Here is a 27,302-nt window from a genome sequence, read left to right as displayed (position 1 = left end):
TCCCCTCCTCATCTTCCTCTGAGGACGACGTAGTATGATCCGTCTCCCCAGCTGGGTCCATGCTGGCGGCCGCGCCCTCCTCTGACTGCCCTTGCCCTTGGGAACGCAGTCCTGTGCGCTCCTGTGTGGTTATGTCCTTCCGACTAGCCATCCCACTTCTGACACCATATGTCGCGGGGTTCTACGTCAAAAACTCCGTGCAACATAAAAACACTGGCGTAGTCGGAAAACGTTGTATTCATTCCCTTTTTATTCTGCCGGCCTCCCAAAGTGCAATCATTGTGGCTATTTACAAAAAAGTGAAAAATAGAAAATAAGCTTTGTACAAAACAGCAAATAGTACGGAAAATCGAGTTCCTTAATAACTCCTTGAGTTCTTTCAGAATAGGCAAAAACAATCCAACTACAATCTATATTTTACCTTCCTGAGTGTCTGAGTGTGACCTTCTCTGTCAACACTTCCAGACCAGACTCCCCCAGGTGGCCAAGATGACCCCCTTTTATCCCAATAGCCCCTCCCCTGGGCGTATTCTTTACACAGAAATAACAATTAACATCATCTTTCATCATAGCAGATATCCATAGTCCCTTCAACCCAGGCATATCCCACATATAAATGATATATCTCTGTCTAAACATTCCCCCCCCAACCAAAACAAGTTAATTTGCAACAATCACAATTTCAAATAATAAACATATTTAAACTGATCACATGCTCTCAAAACGCCCGAGGGCACCCTTTATAACGGGGGGATTTGTTACGGCCCTGTTTGCTCGTCAATCCCATGAATGGGACTTGGCAGGATGGACAGGCAGCGTTTCAGCAACTGGTGAGTGAAAATAATGTTTGTGTAATGTATGCGTATAGGAAACAGCAGAACAACCAAGTGTGCACCTTTGGTCGCACTACTGATAAACAGTTTAGGGGAGAGGGATATGTCGCGATGTGTTTAACTACGGAGTGAATCAGGAAGGGAGCGGAGAAATGTTTGGCGTGTGTGTGTGTGTGTCTGCGGCGCAGCGGAGAAATGTTGGTGTGTGTGGCCTGAGGTGATGTGTGTGCGCTGCCCACAGTCAGTGACGGCTACTCCGTCACAGATGTGAATTTACTGAGGAACCCAAACGCAGAGTTACAGGCAGAAATGTAGTTTAAAATAAAAGCGAGCTTTAATAATATCAAGCTGAATTATCCAAACAACAAAAAGGCAGGGAGGGGAACAAAGTACAAAAAAACAAATCCAACAAACAACAAAAAAAAAAAACTGAGAACAAAACCAAAAATCTCCAACCAGGGAAACACGAGGAACACCAGGATCAGGGCAGGAGGTAACAAGTAAAACGGAGGACAAGGTAGACGGGGCTGGAGAGACAAACGAACCGACAAAGACAGAGGGGAACAAACACAGGTGATTAAACACAGGTGAAACAAATCAGGGCGGGGCAGACAATCAACAAAGGCGGGAAAAACAAACAAAGGTAGGAAGTAAAACCAGACAAGACACAGGAGTGAATTACAAAATAAAACAGGAAACACTGGAATAAGAATATAAAAGAAACCAAACCAAACACAAACCAAAATCACATTAACAGAACTAATAAGAAGAAGACGTCATAAATGACCCTCGACCAAATGTTCTAACAGTTGAGTCACAGATCGGTTGTTTATCTTCTATCAGCACTCTGTCTGTTATGTGGAACTCCAGCGCATTCCAGTTGAGCACATTTCCTGAAGTGAAGGTCATTCCATCCAAGTACTTCTGGATCTCACAGTGGGAAATGGTGTAGTCCCACATGTGGACATCAGACATCATGCCAACGAAAGACTGAGACGAGTCAAAACCTCCACCATGAGAATCCTGCTCCTGTATAGATTAAAGATAAATAGCATTATACAATATTTGTTTAAAATCTAGAGACATAAGGTACAAAAATAATGCTTAGCAATATAACTGTACCTGTCCTAAAACAATTATAATGGGGCCGCTGATGCTGGATCCAGAGCTGATGAACTTCCTACTTGAGGGTTTTCCATCCAACCACAGCTGTACCAGTCCAGACGCAGAGTCCCATGTGGTACAAATTGAGTGCCACGTGTTCAGTTTGTAGTCCTGCCCTCTTATGTCTACATATTTATTCCTGATATGGAGCTGAAACTCATCGTTTGCAGCATCCTTGAGAATCAGAACTTCATTGGAAACAGAAGGGGTGGCCATAGAGAACAGGGGGTGAGCTCTACGGAGGTCTGTAAAGGATCTGTAGGCATCACAAAGACATTATCATTGATGAATATTTCTACAGTCAGACACACAGTGGGTTGTTTCATTCATTTTGCATATTCAACCTCACCTGAGACAAACGGTCACAGCCCTCAGAACCTGTGTTGATGTAGTCAGCCTCACATGAGATGTGTTGCTTTGTTGTGGGAAGGTGAACATTTTACCTGACAGATCTTTGAAAAAGAGAGAAATTCTAATTCAGAATGTGAAAAATAAATTATATAATGAGAACACAATTACACAGAAATATATTCAGTGGACAAACCGGTGGATCTCTGCCCCCGACTGACCAAAAATGAATGAATGCAGCTTCAACTGAGTTTTGATATCAATTGTACTGATCTGCTTTGTTTTACACACTTAAATAAACAATAACTTCATTCAATGGGACATGTTTCATCACGTCTCCCAGTTCTTTGATAGTAAATCACACACACTCCATCATGGCCTTTTGATTGTTTATGCAAGACAGACAGGAGCATAACAGGAAAAGATGTTTTGAGAAGACATAAACGCGTAACATCAAATCACTGGATTAATTGTGGCAACAACTCTGAAACATGTTGAATTTACTGTGTACTTTGCTATCCGTAGAACCACACCACTAGGGCAGCTAAGCTGAACTTTGCCCTCTGCACTACCTGCCCACAGCTGCTGTCTGTCTCGTGGTGTTTGCGAGACATTCGCCACTTCTCATAGAAAAATGAATTGGAGCTGAAGGACTCACTGTCCCTCCCTGCCCTACATCGGAATTGTTTACTTATCCCGACTGCCAACTTGTTGATGAACGAAGGGCTGCAAATGAAACAATTGTCGTCATAGATATTTAAGATTATATATTTTTTCTGCATTGTACTATTTAAATGAATGACAATGATAGTAGAAGTATGACTATGGACAATACTAATAATTTCCTCTTACATTCTAAATGTTTTGCCCAATTGTTGCTTTTAATGTAAAGCTCATATTCCTCATTATTTGTTTCATCCTATTAATTTAGGAAAAAAAATATTTGTACATACCCAAAAAGAGTGAGCATGAAGGTAACAAAAATCAAAAAGACAACAAACTCCTGTAAGCCAGATGTCATGTATCTTTCTTGGGATGTTTCATTTTGGCATTCCCTTTGTTAAATGAAGAAGATATATTTTGTACCTTGAGGAATGGCAGCACATGCTGTCAGCATCACCAGTAGAAGATACAACGCCATCTAATACAAAGACAAATAATCACCGTACAAAATGCAGAGAGTTATATGTAATGATCATTATAATAATATTTATAATGCTAATACTTCCACTTCCAGTGTGTAATAGACTTCAAATTAATTTGCTGTTACTTAAGTTAGCCCACTACAATATGTTATACAGGGAGAAAAGGGTAAACATGTTTGTATATAATGCAGTCATGTTAAATTCCTCTATTAGGCCTTACCAGCTTACGTCAGCTTTATGCAGCAGCCACCCTCTCCACAGTGGAATGTTTGACAAAAATCGTCTCAAAAATCCTCTTTGCTCTTCCCAAAGTATGGCGCCAAAGTATGTGTGAAACACAAGACTCAGGAGAAGAAAACTGTTGGAGATTCAAAAGACCCTTTATTTGCATAAAAGATCTGAGTTTGCGACTCAGAGGTACAACACAACTGGTTAGTATATCTGGGTACAGTGCTATATCAAAACATCGTAACCCAAATGACCCTCCCCGTTGGCTACCTTAATCAGTGTAATGATTTACCTTCCTCTAACAGTTGTCCCGTAAATCTGGCCTGTTCTGGTCTAATACAAATAAAAAAACAAATATCTCATTGCAATAACAGGATCAAAGTCTCATTTGACGATGGCTGTTCGAATCCAAATCACGCGGCAGATACATGCGTTATTGCTCACTTTCGTCAACATTACGAAACAGGGCATTTGGCCTTGGCGCAGGTTTGTGCTCTCCGAGTGCCCTTCTAGTATGGCAAGCCATTTTAACATTCAATTGACTCAAACTCCTATCTGTAATTACATTTTAGATATCCATAATAGAATTTATGCTCGTCAAAATTGTATTCTCACTAGTCAGAATGGCAATTAGAGATACACACAATGACATTCTTACTAGTAGAAATTGTATTTCAACACATCTACAGCTTTGATTGTGTTAGTCAAAACTAAATTTAAGATATCTTTAAATCCTTAAAAAAAGTACAAGTGGCCGTTTTAACATTTAATAGCTAGACTGGATATATGTTGCAGTTATCTGTAATTCAATTACGGATATCTGCAATATATATTCGAGTCTAGCTATTAAATGTTAAAACGGCTTGCCATACTTCTAGTTAACCATGCTATTGGCATGCCCAAAAGGATGCCATTGTCACTCTGTTGGTCAGTCCTCCACTTTGGTCCAGGCTGAAATATCTCAAGAAATCGAGTGTAGTGTTAGTTCAGGCAGGCCACAAAGTCAAGCACTGCTCATATCATAACTCTATCAGCTGATAGCAGCTGATCTTAAGCCAGCCCAATCAGCTGATGTGTCAGCTGATTCCCCTCCATGCATTCAATTGGCAAATCTCATATAGGGCGCCTTTTTTAAGCAGCTTCAGCCTGCCTATCATTGCTGCTTCCTCTACAAGCCACTCGCAACCCACCTCCACCCCAGCACCTCCTTTTAATACTGTGTCTAACTTAATCAATGTCATTTATGTTGTCATTGATGCCGGCTCTGTTCTGCACCCAGGGGGGTCTTTGCTGCTGCTCTCCCTGCCTTTGGCTTTCCATGTATGCACATGAGGGCAAGGAGGTGTGCTCTCCTTGCCTTATGCTTTCCATGTATGCACGTGGATCCACGTAGGATGGGCAGGGAGGTCCAAGAGCAGAGCCATACCACCAAATATATATATATATATATATATATATATATATATTACTGCAAATGGAAATAAAGTTTTTCTTTAGCTAAAGTGGTCCTGACTGAACTTCAACGGATTGTCATGGAAATTTGTACAAACCTTCATGGTTCCCATACGATGCATCCCATAACTTTGACGACCCCCTGACTTTTTGCCTATACTGTGCCACCAGCAGGTTCATATTTGTGGTTTTGAGTGAAATGACAAAGATAGCTTGCCATTAAACTTGGCACAGACAGTCCCAACAAGATGATTTGTAATCTTTAGGTTCCATCATAGTGGACTCCTCTGCCAGTAAAACCTTATGTCACTTCTTCGTACAACAAGTACAGACTACTCACGTTGACTTACATTTATACATCACATCTCTTTTGCATTTCAAATCCTGAAGATAATCATCTGTATATAATAATAATAATAATATAAGTGCTGTACATACAATTAAAAAAGACAATAAGCAAACAGTAAATAACTTATTATGATTAATACAACAAAAGATAATAAAACAACAAGATAATCAATAAAAGGCAAGTCTATAATATATCATATATTTAGATAGTACATATTCAATGTATAGTTCATTCTGTTTAATACTCAAGGACAATTCTGCACCTTATCGTACAGCTTTAAGCAATATTTACTTGACATGTACTAATGTACAATATTACAGATGTACCATCATTGTGCAGTGTACATTCAGTACATATTAGAGTTAACGTTATAGTTGTATCTCTAATCTCTATTCCCTGTTGTTGTTTTTTTAATTCAGCATTATATTTTTATGTTATTGATTTATTGTATTGTATATAATCAGTTTTTTTTATTTTTGTTTCTTACCTGCTTCATTTGTTTGTTTGTTTTGTGATTTATGTGAAGTAGCTGCATATTGTCCAATACTTTGGTTTGTGACAATATTTGTTTTATTTCTAAAACTAAATCAATTTAAACATAAATCAATGCACAGCACAGAAAACCAACCATCTATAAAACCTAGTTTATTTCATTTTTTTTTTACAGTGACTCCAGTGCAATGATAGAAATACTGTGGGTCCGTTTTAATCAATTTACATAGCTCAATTACTGATAAAGTGTTACAGTTCCTGTGAAAGGTTGTCTTTCTCCCTTTTCACTGGGCCCTGTTCACCAAAATGAACAGTGTTTGGTGTCTGCTTAATTGTTGATTTCAGTCCAATGTTTCAGTTTATTTTTTACAATATCAAGTAGTGTGTATAAATGACACAAGCTTGTTTATTTTGTTTTATGGGTTCATAGGATTTTGTTGTCCTGCCTGGGATGGTGAGGTAAATTTGCTGCTCAGCAGCTCAATCTAGGAAAGTGCAAACAGGTTTGCCTCATTATGTCCTCTTAGCAGGGAGGGGCATGGCTCTGTTAAGATGTAGGATGATATAAGGTAAGATAGTTCTGCAGTAAATGACATTACATAATGGTTGGTGGGCTCATTGGTATGTGTGAGTGCCCCTTGTTACGGTCGCCGAGGTGACCGTTCGTTATTGTTAGTATTGTATTGTTGTATGTTGCTGTGCGGCGCTGTTCCCTGTGTTCTTTTTCTTTTTGGTGCGCTCTGCTGTCCCGTCGCTCCAAGACGACGTCACGTCTTGGGGATTCCCTTCGGGGCCACGCCTCCGGAACGTCCTCAGGTGGATGCCCTTCGCTTCCCGCCGTTTGTGGTCCTGCCTCTGACGACGTCACATGGGAGGAGCCAATCACCAGCCGGCTGGGCCGCGTAGAAGGCATTAAAGGCCAGCTGTGACTAGACCAAGGGGGCAGTGATTATCAGTGATCTGTTCCCCGTGCCTCTCGATTGTGTGTTGACATTGTTAACCAGAAATTGTGTATAAGTCCCACTGGAGTCAGTGGACTTTAGATTGTGATATTGAAGGTTAACTAGTTTGAGGTACTCGTGTTTGTTTATACTTAATGGTGCATTGAGGTAGTTGTGTAATTTGTCTGTGTGTTAGGATTGTGCAGGGCTAGGGTGTGTGCCTTGTTTTCTCCTTTTCGGCCACCCTAAACCCTCGTTTTCATTTAGTAGTAATTCCATCCATTGTATGGTTTATTTTGCTTTAATTTCAATCACTCACAAATAAACAAGTGATTGCCTGATAACATCGGCTCTATGTTACTCCCTTTACCCCTACACCAACTCCGGGTTGTAACACCCCTAGATAGATTGAGATGTCAGCAGTAACTTAAAGATCTTGTATTAATGGTCTGTTCATTATTCTGTTTGGATTTGGATGCTTGATCGGTTTAGCTCAGCCTATACTTACCTGGTCAGGTGGTAGGTTCCAGTTAGGTGAGGCTGAGAAGATAAAATCCCATTCACTGGAGTAAGAGGGGGAAAGGAAGATAGCAGCTTGCTGTGGGGCTGCAGCTTTATTTTGATTCAGTTTAAATGTAGTTTTAATTGAATTTCCTGGGTTTAATTTTTACTCTTTGTTTCAGTCAACTTTTTGTTAATTAATGCCACTTTTTGGCACTACTCCTGCATATCAACCTGGTACTTCAACATCCCTTTTTAAAGTTTTCCAGTGCCAAACCACCTCATCTGTCCTTTATATGGGGTGTTGGTGCGACAGTTCCCTTCAGACTTGTTAAAGAAAATCAATTTTTGTGTAATAGCTAACAGCTACTGACAATGCATGTAGAGATACAACAGTCACGCTGAAGAGGAATTAACTAATAGTTAATTGCAAACTCATGTTGCCCTACATTTCATCAGGAGCCTGCTATCTTAACACAAGATGCTCCATTGAGTTCTCACGCAGCACATATTGTATGCTTAATTCATTCAACAGGAATGTCAAAAGTGAGCTGCTAAAACTGCTATTGTGCAGCTTAACTTACTGTGGAAGTTCCTGTTTTTCCCACTTGACTTTTGTAAAGGATTTTAAGATATACAGAGAGGCCCAGACTCATGGGTCAGTTTCTTCTCATGAGCTTCATCCTTCCAACAAGCAACATGTGTTGGAGGTTAATGAGCTGGTAGCTGCTTTAAAGACCAAATGTAAGGTAATATATGTTCCCACGAACAGGGCTTTGTTAATTAGAAGCCTCTGTAGTCCTTCTCATTATGAACGTGGATCCATGGGACTGACTAGTAGATTTACTGATTGAGAGACTGCCAGCATCTGTCTGCACAGAATGACTTGCATGAACAATCAAAAGGCCATGTCGGAGTGTGTGTGATTTACTATCAAAGAACTGGGAGAAGTGATGAAACATGGAGAAACGTTAGCCCTGTGCCAATAGTATAGGCCCTTTCACATATAAGGGAGTAACTACAAAGTATTGCTGTCCCATTGAATGAAGTTATTGTTTATTTAAGTGTCTAAAAAAAAAAAGCAGATCAGTGCAATTGATATCAAAACCCAGTTGAAGCTGTATTTATTAATTTTTGGCCAGGAGGGGGCAGAGATCAACAGCCCTGACATTATCTCTATGAAGTTGCCATGCCTAAAATGTTAAAAAAGAACAATTACCTACTTCAACAAGGCATAGAGCAACATCACCACCTTTCAGTTTTAGTCTGAAGAGAGTATCTGGGCCGTAAGACTGAATCATATGTGCTGTGGGCAAAACCAAGATAATGTGGTGGGTGGGCTATACTGTATATCTGATTATGGATGCAAAGTGATATTTCGCTGTCGGATAATCCCAACGAGCATTTTTATTTTTCTGTTCTCTAACAACCCCTGCCTCTCCCTACCAATCTGTTGCCATATTTTGCAGAGACCTGGTGGCAGGGATCCTTAGGACCAAGTGGGAACACCTGGGCCCACCCTGACTGATGGTGCCTTCAAATGAAACTCGTGAGCTTGTGTTTACGACATGGGAAGTCGTGTACACAATATGCTGCGGTTCAAGTGGTTAAGTCGTGAGAACACTGCTGCTAAGCAACGGCAATATTAACGTTACTGTTGGCGTCTAGAAGCCACAGAGGCTAACAATTTAACAATCTAGCAAGTGGGTAACAATGCAAGAAATGCAAAGGCATAATGACAGAGGAAAAAGAGGAGGCTGTTGGGAATATCAACATTTTCTTCAGACATATTTTAAAATTACGAAGAAAAACAAAATTCGACTAAAATTACAATATATTAACTTATTATGCACCGAAAAATAAACTTCCATGGCCTCCAACATTTCTGACAACGTCAACGAACATGTCACAACTCTTGAACTCTGCGCTTTCAGAAAACTTCCACTTACGATGTCGTGAATACCACATTAGGGGAGCGTTCATATGGACTCTCCTCGTGAAAACGGTAAACACGACAGCATTTGAAGGCACCATCACCCTCCATTCTGCTGCTGCTGTAGCTTCTCTCCTGTTTGGTGATTTTGCTTTAGTTTCTTGCTTTGCTTTTATGCCCCTTTTCAACACCCGCACCCACATCTTTCAATCATGCACAACACACACTTTACTGAAATAAAGGTTATTTTGTTAAACGTTCATATGTTGTGTGTCCCTTTTTTGTTATGGCCACCTGGGCCAGGTCTTCTCTGATCGTGATTTTTATATTTACAAAAGCTGGCATGTGTTATACCCCATAGCTCAAGACCATGTACCTGACTCTTTCAATAAGCTTTGAAACAGACGAGGAAATAATGTTAGTGAGTGTCATCAATTGCACACACAGATTGCAAACTGACATTCAATGAAGAACTATGTATCTCTGCATGTTGTGAAATACTGCTGAATCAGGCATTTTGGTGATAAATCCATGTAACTTTTGCACTTCCCATTTTTATTTTAAATCTAAATATTGTAAAGACTATACATTGTAAACAATTGCTGTTAATTTATAGCAGGATTTCAACAGTATTAACCTGTTATTGCTAAAACAGTGCTTTACTGTTAATACAAAAGAAAACCTGTTAAATTACGCTCATAGGCCGTTTTTTAACTGAACTATAATGCATTCTTAAAAAGCAGCACTTTACTGCTGATCAACTGTCTAAAGTATCATCAGTAACAGTTTCATGCAGTATTTTTTTAATTCTGGGTCCTGATCTGCACATGTGAAGCTTGTACATTGTACATGATTGTAAAATCAGTAAATTAGCTTTATTGTTCTTCACTCACATGTTGTTATGGTTTGCATTCTGTGCTTGTAGCCAGCTATAGACAGACATTTTGGGAAAAGTGTCAACAAGTCTATTATAGCCTAACAAGTGCCTTTAATTGTATTTAGTGTGACTATTCCTATGTCTGTAACCTGCTAAGTCTATTCATCTAGGCAAAAAATAATGTTTATTAAAATGTATGTAAAAAATACAACCTAAATAGTGCATTAAAACCGCCGGCCGGCCGAACATTTGTGTGTTCAACGACACAATAAAGTTGGCTCTGAAGCAACACCTTTGTAGAACGACTTTATTGAAAAATCTGGTAAACCCACTTGATTTGCGATTCATTTCTGAAAAGGAGGACTGTTGATTTTTTCCCCCCATCATGTTAGGAAGAGATCTTTTCAGTTGAATGATCAGAGACACCAAAATAACTCTTTCATGTGATTATAGTAGTAAGAAAAATCAGAACTTATCTTTGATAAACATTTAACATAAAATGCTGACATTGGTAAGTTATACTTCACATTGGACATAATAACACACAGGATTTTTGACTTTTTTATAACATAGATGGTATTGTTTTAAAGTTTAGACACAGTTCTCTTGTTTATCTTCTATGAACACTCTGTCATATCTCACGAACTCCAGCGCACCCCAGTTGAGCACATTTCCTGCAGTGAAGTTCGTGCCATCCACGTACTTCTGGATCTCACAGGGGGAAAGGGCGTAGTCCCACATGTGGATATCAGACAGCTTGCCAACGAAAGACTGCTTGAAGTCAAAATCCCCACCATAGGAATCCTGCTCCTGTATAGATTAAAGATAAATAGCATTGTACAATATTTGTTTAAAATCTAGAGACATACGGTACATTAAAAATAGTGCTTAGCAATAAAACTGTACCTGTCCCAAGATGATTACAGTATCTCGGCCGGATCCTGAGATGCTTGGTGCATAGACATATCTCCTAACTGAAGGTTGTCCATTAAACCACAGCTGTACCATATAAGACGCAGAGTCATATGTGGTACAAATGGAGTGCCACATGTTCGGCCTGTAGTCCAGCCCCGGGTATTTTGACGCTTTGTCAATGATACTGGGCTTCATCTCCTTATTTGCGTGGTCCCAGAAAACCCGGAGGGCATTGGAATAAGAGGATGTGGCCATGGAGAAAAGGACGTGGTCTCTTTGGAGGTCTGTTATTGACCTGTAAAGACAATATCATGTATGATCACAGTCACAGTCATAGTCAGAGATACAGTGGGTTGGTTTATGCATTTTACACATTCATTTCTACCTGTGACAGACGGTTATAGCACGGAATATCCGTATTGGTGTAGTTAGCCTCACGTGAGCTATGATGGAGTGGGTTGGGAAGTTGAACACTTTACCTGTCAGATCTGAAAAGAGAGAGGGAGAAAACTGTTTTTACATCTACTTGTTTGTTAGAATATTTCCATAAACATAAGGTGAAGCTAAAAATTCACTAACTACATTATACATTAGTTATTATTATTATTATTATTATTATTATTATTATTATTATTATTACATATAAATAGTAGTAACGCATGACATATGATGAATTTACTATATATTTTGGATGAAAGTCATCTTGCACAAAATGAGGAACAGTACCATATGAAGCACTGATTGTTGTTGTCTGTCACACATGTAAGCATTGCTGGGTGCCCCGATAGCTCAGTTGGTAGAGCGGGCGCCCATAAGGCTGTGTTCTAACCGCAGCAGGTCTGCGTTCGAATCCAACCTTTGGCCCTTTCCGCATGTCACCCCCTCTCTCTCCCGCTTTCTAAACTATCCACTGTCCTATAATTAAATGCTTGAAAAAACACCACAAAAAAAACAAACACCTGTAAGCATTGCTCAGCACGCCATCATTCGGGATTCATAAGGAAACTTTGTGGAAGGAAATACTTGCTAAGATGTCAACTACAAATCTTCAAAGAGGGACACCTTTATGGTTAGCCCTCATCCTACTGGATGTCATTTCTCACATTTGTTTTATTCTATCATTCCAATTTTTCATGACTTTTTCAATCAATTTGTTCCTAATGACTTCATATCATTGTATACAAAAAGTATGGGAAAATTGAAATTAATAAAAAAGAATTACGACAAAAACAATAGATATATGCCGAAAGACAACATTGGTAATTTAAGTAAATATATTTGACATATTTTGCCGAATTAAAAAATCTGCTATTAATATATTGCAACACCTCATGTCTGTTTCATCCTAATGAATTAGGAAAAAATATGTCTCTTGTGCCTAAAAAAGTAAAGTATTTCATGACAGCAAATTTAAAAGTAAATTGAAACAAATTCCAACATTTCCTTTTGGTATTCCCTTTGTTAAATAAGATAAGACAATAAGATTTATTTATTTTATTTTACCTCGAGGAATTGCAGCACATGCTGGGAGCATCACCAACAGCAGCAAAAACGTCATCTAATACAAAGACAAAAGGACACCATGAAAAATATTCACTGTGTTTTTGATCCAATGAACACTTTTGAGTTGCTACTAATACTCTGTATACCAAAGACTACAGCTTGATTCCTCTTATTTACCTTGGACTGCTGCAATAAACAATATAGGTAAAAAAAGCTCGAAATAAGTTTCCATACAATACAATCACTTTAAATTCCTATATTTTGCAGTTTGGCATGTGAAGATCTTACCTTGGAATCTGTGTTTGGATGTTGTGCGCAGCGTGAATAGGATTGTGAGTCTTGTGTAGTCACTGCTTCCCCATTTCTGTCTGTGTGTCTCTGTGTTTCCTTCCTTTATCTACTTCTATATTTTTGGGCTTCAGATCCCAAAGGAGGAGTTATCCCATACACAGTGCTTTCCACAGAATTTACAGTTTTTAAATAATAATAATACATCAGATTTATATAGCGGTTTTCAAAGTTCTCAAAGATGCTTCACATACTGAAGAGAAAATTAGAAAAATAAAAAACAAGCAGTCAACTCTTTAATACAGACAGAAACAAACCTAAGAATCAAATGAAAGAAAAGATTAGAATAAAATGGTATCAAGTAGGAAATGAAAACATGGCCAGCTTTAGCTGGGAAAGGCAAGTCTGCAGAGTTGGGTTTTGAAGGCCAATATCATGTTCTGCAGTTTGCGGTGCTGTGTTGTCACAAGTAGAATTAGGCTCAAGATCAGACAACTACCTAGAAAAACATTTGCATATACAGTAATTGCATTTTTTTTAAATATCACTTGTGAGAGACCACAAAAAGTGACAGGAGTAGCAGTGATGCTGTCCTGCTACTCATAGTGAAAAATCTACCAAATCTCATTTGTATATAGATATTTAAATAAATGATCAAATAACAAGGTGGAAGAAGTGTCGTGAGCCTGGTCCTGCACGTTATAAGTTTGGATGCGTTGTCTGAGTTTTGGTTTATATTCTATGTGTAACGTCAAATATAATTTGGTTTTGGTTTGGTCTTTGTTATTGTTCTTTTTTCTGCATTGTAATGTTTTTTTTGTTCTTTATTTTATATTATTTTTGATTTTATTTGTTATTCCCCCCTGTTTTACAAAACCTGGAAAAATTGGGTGATGTAATATTCCTACAAGAAACACATCTTAACAAGGTTGAACATCGAAAGCTAGAAAAATGAATATCAGCACAGGTATTCGCTTCATATGGTACAGCTAAAAGAGGGGTTGCTATCTTAATTCAAAAGGATATTCCTTTTAAAGTTGATAAAAAACTAATAGATAAAGAAGGAAGATACGTGTTAATAATAGGAAGAGTAGAAAACAAACCAATGACACTTCTAAACTTTTATAATCCTCCAGGACATTCTCTCCTGTTTGGTGATTTTGCTTTAGTTTCTTGCTTTGCTTTTATGCACCATTTCAACACCCGCACCCACATCTTCCACTCATGCACAGCACACACTTTACTGAAATAAAGGTTATTTTGTTAAATGTTCATATGTTGTGTGTCCCTTTTTGTTATGACCACGTGAGCCAGGTCTTCTCTGATCGTGATTTTTATATTTGCAAAAGCTGGCATGTGTTATACCCCGTAGCTCAAGACCGTGTCTCAGACTCTTTCAATAAGCTTTGAAACAGACGAGGAAATAATGTTAGTGAGCGTCATCAATTGCACACACAGATTGCAAACTGACATTTAATGCATGTTGTGAAATACTGCTGAATCAGGCATGTTGGTAATAAATCCATGTGACTTTTGCGCTTCATTATTTTTATTTTAAAGCTACATATTGCCAAAAACATAGGCCTAAGTAATCTAACATAACCACTTACAGAAAAAAAAAGCCTTACAGGCTGATGGTTTAGATTTAGTCTTAATACAAGATTGACGGCTAATTTCTAAATTTTCTTTCATTTTCTTAGCACTGTTGCCAATCTGCCTGTCCACTTCCTGTTTTTTCAGATTACCTTTGTCCAGCAATTGTCTCGGGTGTGTCTTGCCTTTCCACATCACCTGACCTCCACACCCACAAATTCCACCTGTTATATGTTGTGTGTCCCTTTTTGTTATGACCACGTGAGCCAGGTCTTCTCTGATCGTGATTTTTATATTTACAAAAGCTGGCATGTGTTATACCCCATAGCTCAAGACCGTGTCCCAGACTCTTTCAATAAGCTTTGACATTAGTGAGTGTCATCAATTGCACACACATTGCAGACATTTAATGAAGAACTATGTATCTCTGCATGTTGTGAAATACTGCTGAATCAGGCATTTTGGTAATAAAACCATGTGACTTTTGCACTTCACATTTTTATTTTAACGCTACATATTGTAAAGACTATAGGCTTAAGTAATCTAAGATAACCACTTACAGAAAAAAAAAAAGCCTTGCAATAAGCTGAAGGTTTAGATTTAGTCTTAATACAAGAATGTCAGCTAATTTATAACTCTTTTCACTTTCTTAGCACTGTTGCCAATCTGCTGGTTATTTCAGAATACTCTTCCCTGTCTGTCCAGCAATTGTCTCGGGTGTGTCTTGCCTTTCCAAGTAGCCTGACCTCCACACCCACAAACTCCACCTGTTCCCAGTTTCCTCTTAAACTCCCCATTATAAAATCATGTCCCTGTAAAGTTCTCTGCCTTAGCAACATTTCTTTCATGGCATGTCATTTTGTCTGCGGCCGAACATTTGTGTGTTCAACGACACAATAAAGTTGACTCTGAAGCAACACCTTTGTAGAACGACTTTATTGAAAAATCTGGAAAACCCACTTGATTTGCGATTCATTTCTGAAAAGGAGGACTGTTGATTTCCCCCCCCCCCCATCATGTTAGGAAGAGATCTTTTCAGTTGAATGATCAGAGACACCAAAATAACTCTTTCATGTGATTATAGTAGTAAGACAAATCAAAACTTATCCTTTGATAAACATTTAACATAAAATGCTGACATTGGTAAGTTATACTTCACATTGGACATAATAACACAGAGGATTTTGACTTTCTATAACATAGATGGTATTGTTTTAAAGTTTAGACACAGGACTCTTGTTTATCTTCTATCAGCACTCTGTCTGTTATCAGGAACTCCAGTGCACTCCAGTTGAGCGCATTTCCTGGAGTGAAGTTCAGGCCATCCACGTACTTCTGGATCTCACAGGGGGAAAGGACATAGTCCCACATGTGGACATCAGACATCATGCCAACGAAAGACTGCATCAAGTCAAACCCCCCACCGTGGGAATCCTGCTCCTGTAGATTGCAGAGGTTTGAGAAATAGTAAGTAAGAGTTAAATTGTACAATATTTGTATTGAAATCTATACACTATACACACAATAAATCAAGGATATACAGCATTTGTTTTAAGACCATCATCTATTAATTAATAAAACTGTACCTGTCCCAAGACAATTACAGTGGATCCTCTGATGGGGGTTCCAGAATTGACAAATTTCTTAATTGAACGTTGTCCATCAAACCACAGCTGCGCCAGTCCAGTCGTAGAGTCCCATGTGGTACAAATGGAGTGCCACATGTTCGACTTGTAGTTCAGCCCCATAATTTCTGACTTTGTATCCTTGATATGGGGCTCCATCTCCTTATTTTCGTGGTCCCAGAAAATCAGGAAGACATTGGAATTAGAGGATATGGCCATAGAGAAAAGGACGTGGCCTCTTTGAAGGTCTGTAATGGACCTGTAGGAATTACAAAAACATTATCATGTATGATAGTTTTCACAGTCAGAGATACAGCGGGTTGTTTTATACATTTTACACATTCAGTTCTACCTGTGACAGACGGTTATGGCACTGAACTCCTGTTTTGTTGTAGTCAGCCTCACATGAGCTGTTTTGGTTTGTTGTGGGAAGGTGAACATTTTACCTGACAGATCTGAAAAGAGAGAGGTAGAAATTTTTTTTATATCTATTTGTTTATTAGCATATTTGGTGGTGGAATAAATTACCGAAGTCCATTCAATCCACAGAGTCCCTTTCCACCTTCGAGAAAACGCTAAAGACCCAGCTCTTTCATGAACACCTCCGCACCTAATGACATTGAAGTTATTCATGTGTTGATCACAATGATACTGATGATGAAGATATTGAGGATGTTGTTAGGATATTGATGATGATGAAATAAATCTGCTTCTATCCACCCTGTGCACTGCCTGTCAGCACCTGTGTCCGATCGGACTTGAAGCTGCTGTTGGCACTTACTCACGTTGGTCCATCTACATCCTTGCTTGTGCTGTACAAACTCTCAGATGTACGTCGCTTTGGATAAAAGCATCTGCTAAATCAAATTGTAGAACTGTAGAATATTTCTATAACCATAAAGTGAAGCTAAAAGTTGACTAACTGCATTACACATTAGTTGTTATTATTATTATTATTATTATATATAAATTGTGGTAACTAATGACATATGATGAATTTACTATATATTTTGGATGAAAGTCATCTTGCACAGTAGTACCGTATGAAGCACTGACTGTTGAACTCACACATGTAAGCATTGCTGTCAGGTTTCATAGAAAAAATTTGAGGAAGGAAATATTTGCTAAGATGTCAAGTACAAATCGTATACAAAGAGAGACACTACATATGATTATTAAAACACTTTTTGATACTCCACTTAGCTTTTTGGTTTGCTTATTGTTTTGTCCCGTATTTATTTGTTTTGCACACGTTCCAATAGGCCTATAGGTCATTTTCCTGCAAATGCAGTAATTAGTGTCTGATTGAAAGGGGAATGAGCACCAGTGTTTTGACTGTCAAGTCAAGAAAATGTCCCAAATTAAATAAATCAGTTATGAAATCATAAAAACCATCCAAGTTTGATATTAAAATATAATACTCTGTTGTTTGTTACCAGTAATCCTTGTAATTTTATAAAAACATGTTAGCTGAAAATTATAAAAGTGTGAAAATGGAAAAGAATACAACTATTATGACAAATATAGCAGACATATTCATGAAGACAACATTGGTAATTTAGGGAAAGATACTTGACATATTTTGCCAAATTCAAAAATCTACTATATTGCAATACCTCATGTTTAACATTTTTCTTGTGCCTAAATTAGTATTGCAGAAAAAAACAAATGTAAAGGTCAAGGGAAACAGACTGCTTCAAACTCCAACATTTCCTTTTGGTATCCCCTTTGTTAAATAAGGATTATTATTTTTTACCTTGAGGAGTTGCAGCACATGCTGTCAGCATCCCCAACAGCAGCAACAACTTCATCTAATACAAAGACAAAAAGACATCATGAAAAACACTCATTGTGCTTTTGATCCAATGAATCCAACACTTTTGAGTTGCTACTAATACTCTGTATAGCAAAGACTACAAATTAATTTCCTCGTATTTACCCTGGACTGCTACAATAAACAATACAGGTGGAAATGGTAAAGAAAAGTTTTCACACAATACAATCACTTTAAATTCCTATATTTTGCAGTTTGGCATGTGAAGATCTTACCTTGGAATCTGTGTTTGGATGTTGTGCGCAGCGTGAATAGGATTGTGAGTCTTGTGTAGTCACTGCTTCCCCATTTCTGTCTGTGTGTCTCTGTGTTTCCTTCCTTTATCTACTTCTATATTTTTGGGCTTCAGATCCCAAAGGAGGAGTTATCCCATACACAGTGCTTTCCACAGAATTTACAGTTTTGAAATAATAATAATACATCAGATTTATATAGCGGTTTTCAAGGTTCTCAAAGATGCTTCACATACTGAAGAGAAAATTAGAAAAATAAAAAACAAGCAGTCAACTCTTTAATACAGACAGAAACAAACCTAAGAATCAAATGAAAGAAAAGATTAGAATAAAATGGTATCAAGTAGGAAATGAAAACATGGCCAGCTTTAGCTGGGAAAGGCAAGTCTGCAGAGTTGGGTTTTGAAGGCCAATATCATGTTCTGCAGTTTGCGGTGCTGTGTTGTCACAAGTAGAATTAGGCTCAAGATCAGACAACTACCTAGAAAAATATTTGCATATAATTGCATTTTTTTTAAATATCACTTGTGAGAGACCACAAAAAGTGACAGGAGTAGCAGTGATGCTGTCCTGCTACTCATAGTGAAAAATCTACCAAATCTCATTTGTATATAGATATTTAAATAAATGATCAAATAACAAGGTGGAAGAAGTGTCGTGAGCCTGGTCCTGCACGTTATAAGTTTGGATGCGTTGTCTGAGTTTTGGTTTATATTCTATGTGTAACGTCGAATATAATTTGGTTTTGGTTTGGTCTTTGTTATTGTTCTTTTTTCTGCATTGTAATGTTTTTTTTATTCTTTATTTTATATTATTTTTGATTTTATTTGTTATTCCCCCCTGTTTTACAAAACCTGGAAAAATTGGGTGATGTAATATTCCTACAAGAAACACATCTTAACAAGGTTGAACATGGAAAGCTAGAAAAATGAATATCAGCACAGGTATTCGCTTCATATGGTACAGCTAAAAGAGGGGTTGCTATCTTAATTCAAAAGGATATTCCTCTTAAAGTTGAAAAAAAAAATAGATAAAGAAGGAAGATACGTGTTAATAATAGGAAGAGTAGAAAACAAACCAATGACACTTCTAAACTTTTATAATCCTCCAGGACATTCTCTCCTGTTTGGTGATTTTGCTTTAGTTTCTTGCTTTGCTTTTATGCACCTTTTCAACACCCGCACCCACATCTTCCACTCATGCACAGCACACACTTTACTGAAATAAAGGTTATTTTGTTAAACGTTCATATGTTGTGTGTCCCTTTTTGTTATGACCACGTGAGCCAGGTCTTCTCTGATCGTGATTTTTATATTTGCAAAAGCTGGCATGTGTTATACCCCATAGCTCAAGACCGTGTCTCAGACTCTTTCAATAAGCTTTGAAACAGACGAGGAAATAATGTTAGTGAGCGTCATCAATTGCACACACAGATTGCAAACTGACATTTAATGCATGTTGTGAAATACTGCTGAATCAGGCATCCATCTATCCATCTTCAACCGCTTATCTGGGATCGGGTCGCGGGGGCAACAGCTCCAGCAGGGGACCCCAAACTTCCCTTTCCCGGGCCACATTAACCAGCTCTGACTGGGGGATCCCGAGGCGTTCCCAGGCCAGAGTAGAGATATAATCTCTCCACCTAGTCCTGGGTCTTCCCCGTGGTCTCCTCCCAGCTGGTCGTGCCTGGAACACCTCCCAAGGGAGGCGCCCAGGAGGCATCCGTGCTAGATGCCCGAACCGCCTCAACTGGCTCCTTTCGACGCAAAGGAGCAAGGACTCTACTCCGAGTCCCTCACGGATGACTGAGCTTCTTACCCTATCTCTAAGGGAGACGCCAGCCACCCTCCTGGGGAAACCCATTTCGGCCGCTTGCACCCGCGACCTCGTTCTTTCGGTCATGACCCAACCCTCATGACCATAGGTGAGAGTAGGAACGAAGATTGAACGGTAGATCGAGAGCTTTGCCTTCCGGCTCAGCTCTCTTTTCGTCACAACGGTGCGGTAAAGCGAATGCAATACCGCCCCTGCTGCTCCGATTCTCCGACCAATCTCACGTTCCATCGTCCCCTCACTCGCGAACAAGACCCCGAGATACTTAAACTCCTTCACTTGGGGTAAGGACTCATTCCCTACCCGGAGTAGGCAAACCACCGGTTTCCTGCTGAGAACCATGGCCTCAGATTTAGAGGTGCTGATTCTCATCCCGACTGCGTCACACTCGGCTGCGAACCGATCCAGTGAGTGCTGGAGGTCGCAGACCGATGATGCCAACAGGACCACATCATCTGCAAAAAGCAGCGATGAGATCCTCAGCACACCGATCTGCAAACCCTCCTCCACCCGACTACGCCTCGATATCCTGTCCATGAATATCACGAACAGGATTGGTGACAAAGCGCAGCCCTGGCGGAGGCCAACCCCCACCGGAAACGAGTCCGACTTATTGCCGAGGATCCGAACACAGCTCTCGCTTTGGGCGTACAGGGATTGGATGGCCCTGAGAAGTGCCCCCCTCACCCCATACTCCCGCAGCACCCCCCACAGTATCTCCCGGGGGACCCGGTCATATGCCTTCTCCAAGTCCACAAAACACATGTAGACTGGATGGGCATACTCCCAGGCCCCCTCCAGGATCCTTGCGAGAGTGAAAAGCTGGTCCGTTGTTCCACGGCCAGGACGGAATCCGCATTGTTCCTCTTCGATCTGAGGTTCGACTATCGGCCGAACCCTCCTTTCCAGCACCTTGGAGTAGACTTTACCAGGGAGGCTGAGCAGTGTGATACCCCTGTAATTGGCACACACTCTCTGGTCCCCCTTTTTGAAAAGGGGAACCACCACCCCGGTCTGCCACTCCTTAGGCACTGTCACCGACTTCCACGCGGTGTTGAAGAGACGTGTCATCCAAGACAGCCCCTCCCCACCCAGAGCCTTCAGCATTTCTGGGCGGATCTCATCAACCCCCGGGGCTTTGCCACTGTGGAGTTGTTTGACTACCTCAGTGACTTCCACCAGGGTAATTGATGATGGTCCCCCATCAGCTTCCAGCTCTGCCTCTACCATAGAGGGCGTATTGGTCGGATTCAGAAGTTCCTCAAAGTGCTCCTTCCACCGCCCGATTACCTCCTCAGTTGAGGTCAACAGTGTCCCATCCTTACTGTACACAGCTTGGATGGTTCCCCGTTTCCCCCTCCTAAGGTGCCGGATGGTTTTCCAGAAGCACTTTGGTGCCGACCGAAAGTCCTTCTCCATGGCTGCTCCGAACTCCTCCCACACCCGCTGCTTTGCCTCCGTCACGGCAGTGGCTGCTGCTCTTCGGGCCCGTCGGTACCCTGCAACTGCCTCCGGAGACCTCCGAGATAACATATCCCGGAAGGCCTCCTTCTTCAGTCGGACGGCTTCCCTGACCACCGGTGTCCACCACGGTGTTCGAGGGTTGCCGCCCCTTGAGGCACCTAAGACCTTAAAACCACAGCTCACCGCCGCAGCTTCAGCAATGGAAGCTTTGAACATCGTCCACTCGGGTTCAATGCCCCCAACCTCCACAGGGATGCCAGAAAAGCTCCGCCGGAGGTGTGAGTTGAAGATCTCTCGGACAGGGGCCTCCTCCAGACGTTCCCAGTTCACCCTCACTACGCGTTTGGGCTTACCAGGTCTGTCCAGAGTCTTCCCCCACCCTATGACCCAACTCACCACCAGATGGTGATCAGTTGACAGCTCCGCCCCTCTCTTCACCCGAGTGTCCAAAACATGCGGCCTCAGATCAGATGATACGATTACAAAATCGATCATCGACCTTCGGCCTAGGGTGCTCTGGTACCACGTACACTTATGAGCATCCTTATGTTCGAACATGGTGTTCGTTATGGACAATCCATGACTAGCACAGAAGTCCAACAACAAACGACCACTCGGGTTTAGATCAGGGAGGCCGTTCCTCCCAATCACGCCACTCCAGGTGTCTCCATCGTTGCCCACGTGCGCGTTGAAGTCTCCCAGGAGAACTATGGAGTCCCCTACTGGAGCCCCATACAGGACTCCATTCAGGGTCTCCAAGAAGGCCGAATACTCCGAACTGCTGTTTGGTGCATACGCACAAACAACAGTCAGAGTTTTCCCCCCCATAACCCGAAGGCGTAGGGAGGCGACCCTCTCGTCCACCGGGGTAAACTCCAACGTAGCGGCACTCAGCCGGGGATTTGTGAGTATCCCCACACCCGCCCGGCGCCTCACACCATGGGCAACTCCAGAGAAGAATAGAGTCCAACCCCTATCCAAGAGTACGGTTCCAGAACCGAGGCTGTGCGTAGAGGTAAGCCCTACCAGATCCAACTGATAGTGCTCCACCTCCCGCACAAGCTCCGGCTCCTTCCCCCACAGAGAGGTGACGTTCCACGTCCCCAGAGCCAGCCTCTACCGCCCGGGTCCAGTCCGTCGAGGTCCCTGGCCTTCACTGCCACCCGTGTGGCAGCGCACCCGACCCAAGCGGTTCTTCCCGCAGGTGGTGAGCCCACAGGATGGAGAGGAGGGGGGTGCCACGTTCCTTTTTCGGGGTATCCCCGGCCGGGCTCCGTGGCAAGCCCGGCCACCAGACGCTCGTTGACGGGCCCTCCGTCTGGGCCTGGCTCCAGACGTGGGCCCCGGGCTTCCTCCGGGCCGGGTAACTCCTCCTCTGCCTCGTGTCGTCATTGGGTTTTTTGTGAACCATTCTTAGTCCGGCCCCTCACCTAAGACCAATTTGCCATGGGAGACCCTACCAGGAGCACGAGGCTCCAGACAACACAGCCCTCAGGGTCATAGGAATCAGGCATGTTGGTAATAAATCCATGTGACTTTTGCGCTTCATTATTTTTATTTTAAAGCTACATATTGCCAAAAACATAGGCCTAAGTAATCTAACATAACCACTTACAGAAAAAAAAAGCCTTACAAGCTGATGGTTTAGATTTAGTCTTAATACAAGATTGACAGCTATTTTCTAAATTTTCTTTCATTGTCTTAGCACTGTTGCCAATCTGCCTGTCCACTTCCTGTTTTTTCAGATTACCTTTGTCCAGCAATTGTCTCGGGTGTGTCTTGCCTTTCCACATCACCTGACCTCCACACCCACAAATTCCACATGTTATATGTTGTGTGTCCCTTTTTGTTATGACCACGTGAGCCAGGTCTTCTCTGATCGTGATTTTTATATTTACAAAAGCTGGCATGTGTTATACCCCATAGCTCAAGACCGTGTCCCAGACTCTTTCAATAAGCTTTGACATTAGTGAGTGTCATCAATTGCACACACATTGCAGACATTTAATGAAGAACTATGTATCTCTGCATGTTGTGAAATACTGCTGAATCAGGCATTTTGGTAATAAAACCATGTGACTTTTGCACTTCACATTTTTATTTTAACGCTACATATTGTAAAGACTATAGGCTTAAGTAATCTAAGATAACCACTTACAGAAAAAAAAAGCCTTGCAATAAGCTGAAGGTTTAGATTTAGTCTTAATACAAGAATGTCAGCTAATTTATAACTCTTTTCACTTTCTTAGCACTGTTGCCAATCTGCTGGTTATTTCAGAATACTCTTCCCTGTCTGTCCAGCAATTGTCTCGGGTGTGTCTTGCCTTTCCAAGTAGCCTGACCTCCACACCCACAAACTCCACCTGTTCCCAGTTTCCTCTTAAACTCCCCATTATAAAATCATGTCCCTGTAATATTCTCTGCCTTAGCACTCCAACATTTATCTCATGGCATGTCATTTTGTCTGCGGCCGAACATTTGTGTGTTCAACGACACAATAAAGTTGACTCTGAAGCAACACCTTTGTAGAACGACTTTATTGAAAAATCTGGAAAACCCACTTGATTTGCGATTCATTTCTGAAAAGGAGGACTGTTGATTTCCCCCCCCCCCATCATGTTAGGAAGAGATCTTTTCAGTTGAATGATCAGAGACACCAAAATAACTCTTTCATGTGATTATAGTAGTAAGACAAATCAGAACTTATCCTTTGATAAACATTTAACATAAAAAGCTGACATTGGTAAGTTATACTTCACATTGGACATAATAACACAGAGGATTTTTGACTTTCTATAACATAGATGGTATTGTTTTAAAGTTTAGACACAGGACTCTTGTTTATCTTCTATCAGCACTCTGTCTGTTATCTGTAACTCCAGCGCACTCCAGTTGAGCGCATTTCCTGGAGTGAAGTTCAGGCCATCCACGTACTTCTGGATCTCACAGGGGGAAAGGACGTAGTCCCACATGTGGACATCAGACAGCATGCCAACGAAAGCCTGCTTCAAGTCAAACCCCCCACCGTGGGAATCCTGCTCCTGTAGATTGCAGAGGTTTGAGAAATAGTAAGTAAGAGTTAAATTGTACAATATTTGTATTGAAATCTATACACTATACACACAATAAATCAAGGATATACAGCATTTGTTTTAAGACCATCATCTATTAATTAATAAAACTGTACCTGTCCCAAGACAATTACAGTGGATCCTCTGATGGGGGTTCCAGAATTGACAAATTTCTTAATTGAACGTTGTCCATCAAACCACAGCTGCGCCAGTCCAGTCGTAGAGTCCCATGTGGTACAAATGGAGTGCCACATGTTCGACTTGTAGTTCAGCCCCATAATTTCTGACTTTGTATCCTTGATATGGGGCTCCATCTCCTTATTTGTTTGGTCCCAGAAAATCAGGAAGGCATTGGAATTAGAGGATGTGGCCATAGAGAAAATGGCGTGGTCTCTTTGGAGGTCTGTAAAGGACCTGTAGGAATTACAAAAACATTATCATGTATGATAGTTTTCACAGTCAGAGATACAGCGGGTTGTTTTATACATTTTACACATTCAGTTCTACCTGTGACAGACGGTTATGGCACTGAACTCCTGTTTTGTTGTAGTCAGCCTCACATGAGCTGTTTTGGTTTGTTGTGGGAAGGTGAACATTTTACCTGACAGATCTGAAAAGAGAGAGGGAGAATTTTTTTTATATCTATTTGTTTATTAACATATTTGGTGGTGGAATAAGTTACCGAAGTCCATTCAATCCACAGAGTCCCTTTCCACCTTCGAGAAAACGCTAAAGACCCAGCTCTTTCATGAACACCTCCGCACCTAATGACATTGAAGTTATTCATGTGTTGATCACAATGATACTGATGATGAAGATATTGAGGATGTTGTTAGGATATTGATGATGATGAAATAAATCTGCTTCTATCCACCCTGTGCACTGCCTGTCAGCACCTGTGTCCGATCAGGCTTGAAGCTGCTGTTGGCACTTACTCACGTTGGTCCATCTACATCCTTGCTTGTGCTGTACAAACTCTCAGATGTACGTCGCTTTGGATAAAAGCATCTGCTAAATCAAATTGTAGAACTGTAGAATATTTCTATAACCATAAAGTGAAGCTAAAAGTTGACTAACTGCATTACAACATTAGTTGTTATTATTATTATTATTATAAATAAATTGTGGTAACACATGACATATAATGAATTTACTATATATTTTGGATGAAAGTCATCTTGCACAGTAGTACCGTATGAAGCACTGACTGTTGAACTCACACATGTAAGCATTGCTGTCAGGTTTCATAGAAAAAATTTGAGGAAGGAAATATTTGCTAAGATGTCAAGTACAAATTGTATACAAAGACACTACATATGATTATTAAAACACTTTTTGATACTCCACTTAGCTTTTTGGTTTGCTTATTGTTTTGTCCCGTATTTATTTGTTTTGCACACGTTCCAATAGGCCTATAGGTCATTTTCCTGCAAATGCAGTAATTAGTGTCTGATTGAAAGGGGAATGAGCACCAGTGTTTTGACTGTCAAGTCAAGAAAATGTCCCAAATTAAATAAATCAGTTATGAAATCATAAAAAAACATCAAGTTTGATATTAAAATATAATACTCTGTTGTTTGTTACCAGTAATCCTTGTAATTTTATAAAAACATGTTAGCTGAAAATTATAAAAGTGTGAAAATGGTAAAGAATACAATTATTATGACAAATATAGCAGACATATTCCTGAAGACAACATTGGTAATTTAGGGAAAGATATTTGACATATTTTGCCAAATTAAAAAATCTACTATATTGCAATACCTCATGTTTAACATTTTTCTAGTGCCTAAATTAGTATTGCAGAAAAAAGCAAATGTAAAGGTCAAGGGAAACAGACTGCTTCAAACTCCAACATTTCCTTTTGGTATACCCTTTGTTAAATAAGGATTATAATTTTTTTACCTTGAGGCGTTGCAGCACATGCTGTCAGCATCCCCAACAGCAGCAACAACTTCATCTAATACAAAGACAAAAAGACACCATGAAAAACACTCATTGTGCTTTTGATCCAATGAATCCAACACTTTTGAGTTGCTACTAATACTCTGTATAGCAAAGACTACAAATGAATTTCCTCTTATTTACCTTGGACTGCTACAATAAACAATACAGGTGGAAATGGTAAAGAAAAGTTTTCACACAATACAATCACTTTAAATTCTAATATGTTGCAGTTTGGCATGTGTAGATCTTACCTTGAAATCTGTGTCTGGATGTTGTGTGCAGCGTGAATAGGATTGTGAGATTTGGGCACTCACTGCTTCCCCATTTCTGTCTGTGTTTCCTTCCTTTATCTACTTCTATTTTTTTGGGCGGGAGGTGTTATGTAAAAAGGCGTTATCCCATACACAGTGTTTCCACTGAATCAACAGAATTAACAGTAAAAGTCATCCTCATGTTGAAATAGTCATACTTCTGTATTCCAAATGCAAATCATCATGGGGAACTCCATAAAGCTGAAGTGAAGCAGGCCTACATGAGGCCATTTTTGTGGTTTGGGTTTTTTTGTCTTTCAGATGTCTGAATCACTGCAATAATAATTACGAAATATTCTCTAAATTACAATTTCTGTCTTGTTATTACTATTTCTGAATCCAAATATGTCTAAATATTGGCATCAATCCATGTAGTATAGCTTGTACAGTACAATATTCTCCTACATAACATAACTATTGTT

General features: G+C 40.2%; 4 protein-coding genes across 8 annotated transcripts; all 4 read right to left on the bottom strand.

The window, feature by feature from the left end:
- Positions 1 to 1,592: 1,592 nt before the first annotated feature.
- Positions 1,593 to 5,164, bottom strand: LOC141779846 (serum amyloid P-component-like). The gene is made up of 5 exons (XM_074654875.1): positions 3,711 to 5,164; positions 3,432 to 3,486; positions 2,347 to 2,449; positions 1,956 to 2,253; positions 1,593 to 1,862 (listed from the first exon to the last, which is right to left on the bottom strand). The coding sequence occupies exons 2-5, from the start codon at positions 3,484 to 3,486 to the stop codon at positions 1,593 to 1,595; spliced, it is 726 nt and encodes a 241-aa protein (XP_074510976.1). The 5' UTR covers positions 3,711 to 5,164.
- Positions 5,165 to 10,554: 5,390 nt separating this feature from the next.
- Positions 10,555 to 13,155, bottom strand: LOC141779125 (serum amyloid P-component-like). The gene is made up of 5 exons (XM_074653789.1): positions 12,970 to 13,155; positions 12,682 to 12,736; positions 11,564 to 11,666; positions 11,170 to 11,473; positions 10,555 to 11,073 (listed from the first exon to the last, which is right to left on the bottom strand). The coding sequence occupies exons 2-5, from the start codon at positions 12,734 to 12,736 to the stop codon at positions 10,855 to 10,857; spliced, it is 681 nt and encodes a 226-aa protein (XP_074509890.1). The 5' UTR covers positions 12,970 to 13,155; the 3' UTR covers positions 10,555 to 10,854.
- A 2,326-nt stretch (positions 13,156 to 15,481) lies between these two features.
- Positions 15,482 to 18,432, bottom strand: LOC141779123 (serum amyloid P-component-like). 4 transcript variants are annotated; one of them, XM_074653787.1, is made up of 6 exons: positions 18,237 to 18,432; positions 17,944 to 17,998; positions 16,716 to 17,466; positions 16,540 to 16,642; positions 16,149 to 16,446; positions 15,482 to 16,002 (listed from the first exon to the last, which is right to left on the bottom strand). In XM_074653787.1, exons 3-6 carry the CDS (start codon positions 16,723 to 16,725, stop codon positions 15,784 to 15,786), a joined length of 630 nt encoding a protein of 209 aa, XP_074509888.1. In that variant the 5' UTR covers positions 16,726 to 17,466; positions 17,944 to 17,998; positions 18,237 to 18,432; the 3' UTR covers positions 15,482 to 15,783. The 4 variants fall into 4 exon arrangements, with proteins under 4 accessions (XP_074509888.1, XP_074509887.1, XP_074509889.1 ...); XM_074653786.1 differs by lacking the exon at positions 16,716 to 17,466 and having other exon boundaries at positions 18,237 to 18,414; XM_074653788.1 differs by lacking the exon at positions 18,237 to 18,432 and having other exon boundaries at positions 16,716 to 16,797; positions 17,944 to 17,999.
- Positions 18,433 to 24,071: 5,639 nt separating this feature from the next.
- LOC141779126 (serum amyloid P-component-like) lies at positions 24,072 to 26,924 on the bottom strand. Of its 2 annotated transcripts, XM_074653790.1 has the most exons (5): positions 26,821 to 26,924; positions 26,528 to 26,582; positions 25,130 to 25,232; positions 24,739 to 25,036; positions 24,072 to 24,592 (listed from the first exon to the last, which is right to left on the bottom strand). In XM_074653790.1, the coding sequence occupies exons 2-5, from the start codon at positions 26,580 to 26,582 to the stop codon at positions 24,374 to 24,376; spliced, it is 675 nt and encodes a 224-aa protein (XP_074509891.1). In that variant the 5' UTR covers positions 26,821 to 26,924; the 3' UTR covers positions 24,072 to 24,373. The 2 variants fall into 2 exon arrangements, with proteins under 2 accessions (XP_074509891.1, XP_074509892.1); XM_074653791.1 differs by lacking the exons at positions 26,528 to 26,582; positions 26,821 to 26,924 and adding an exon at positions 25,305 to 26,047.
- Between the last annotated feature and the right edge of the window lie 378 nt (positions 26,925 to 27,302).

Source organism: Sebastes fasciatus, chromosome 12 (genome assembly GCF_043250625.1).
Source record: "Sebastes fasciatus isolate fSebFas1 chromosome 12, fSebFas1.pri, whole genome shotgun sequence".
Lineage (NCBI taxonomy): Eukaryota > Metazoa > Chordata > Actinopteri > Perciformes > Sebastidae > Sebastes > Sebastes fasciatus.
This window is presented reverse-complemented; position numbering and strand designations above follow the sequence as displayed.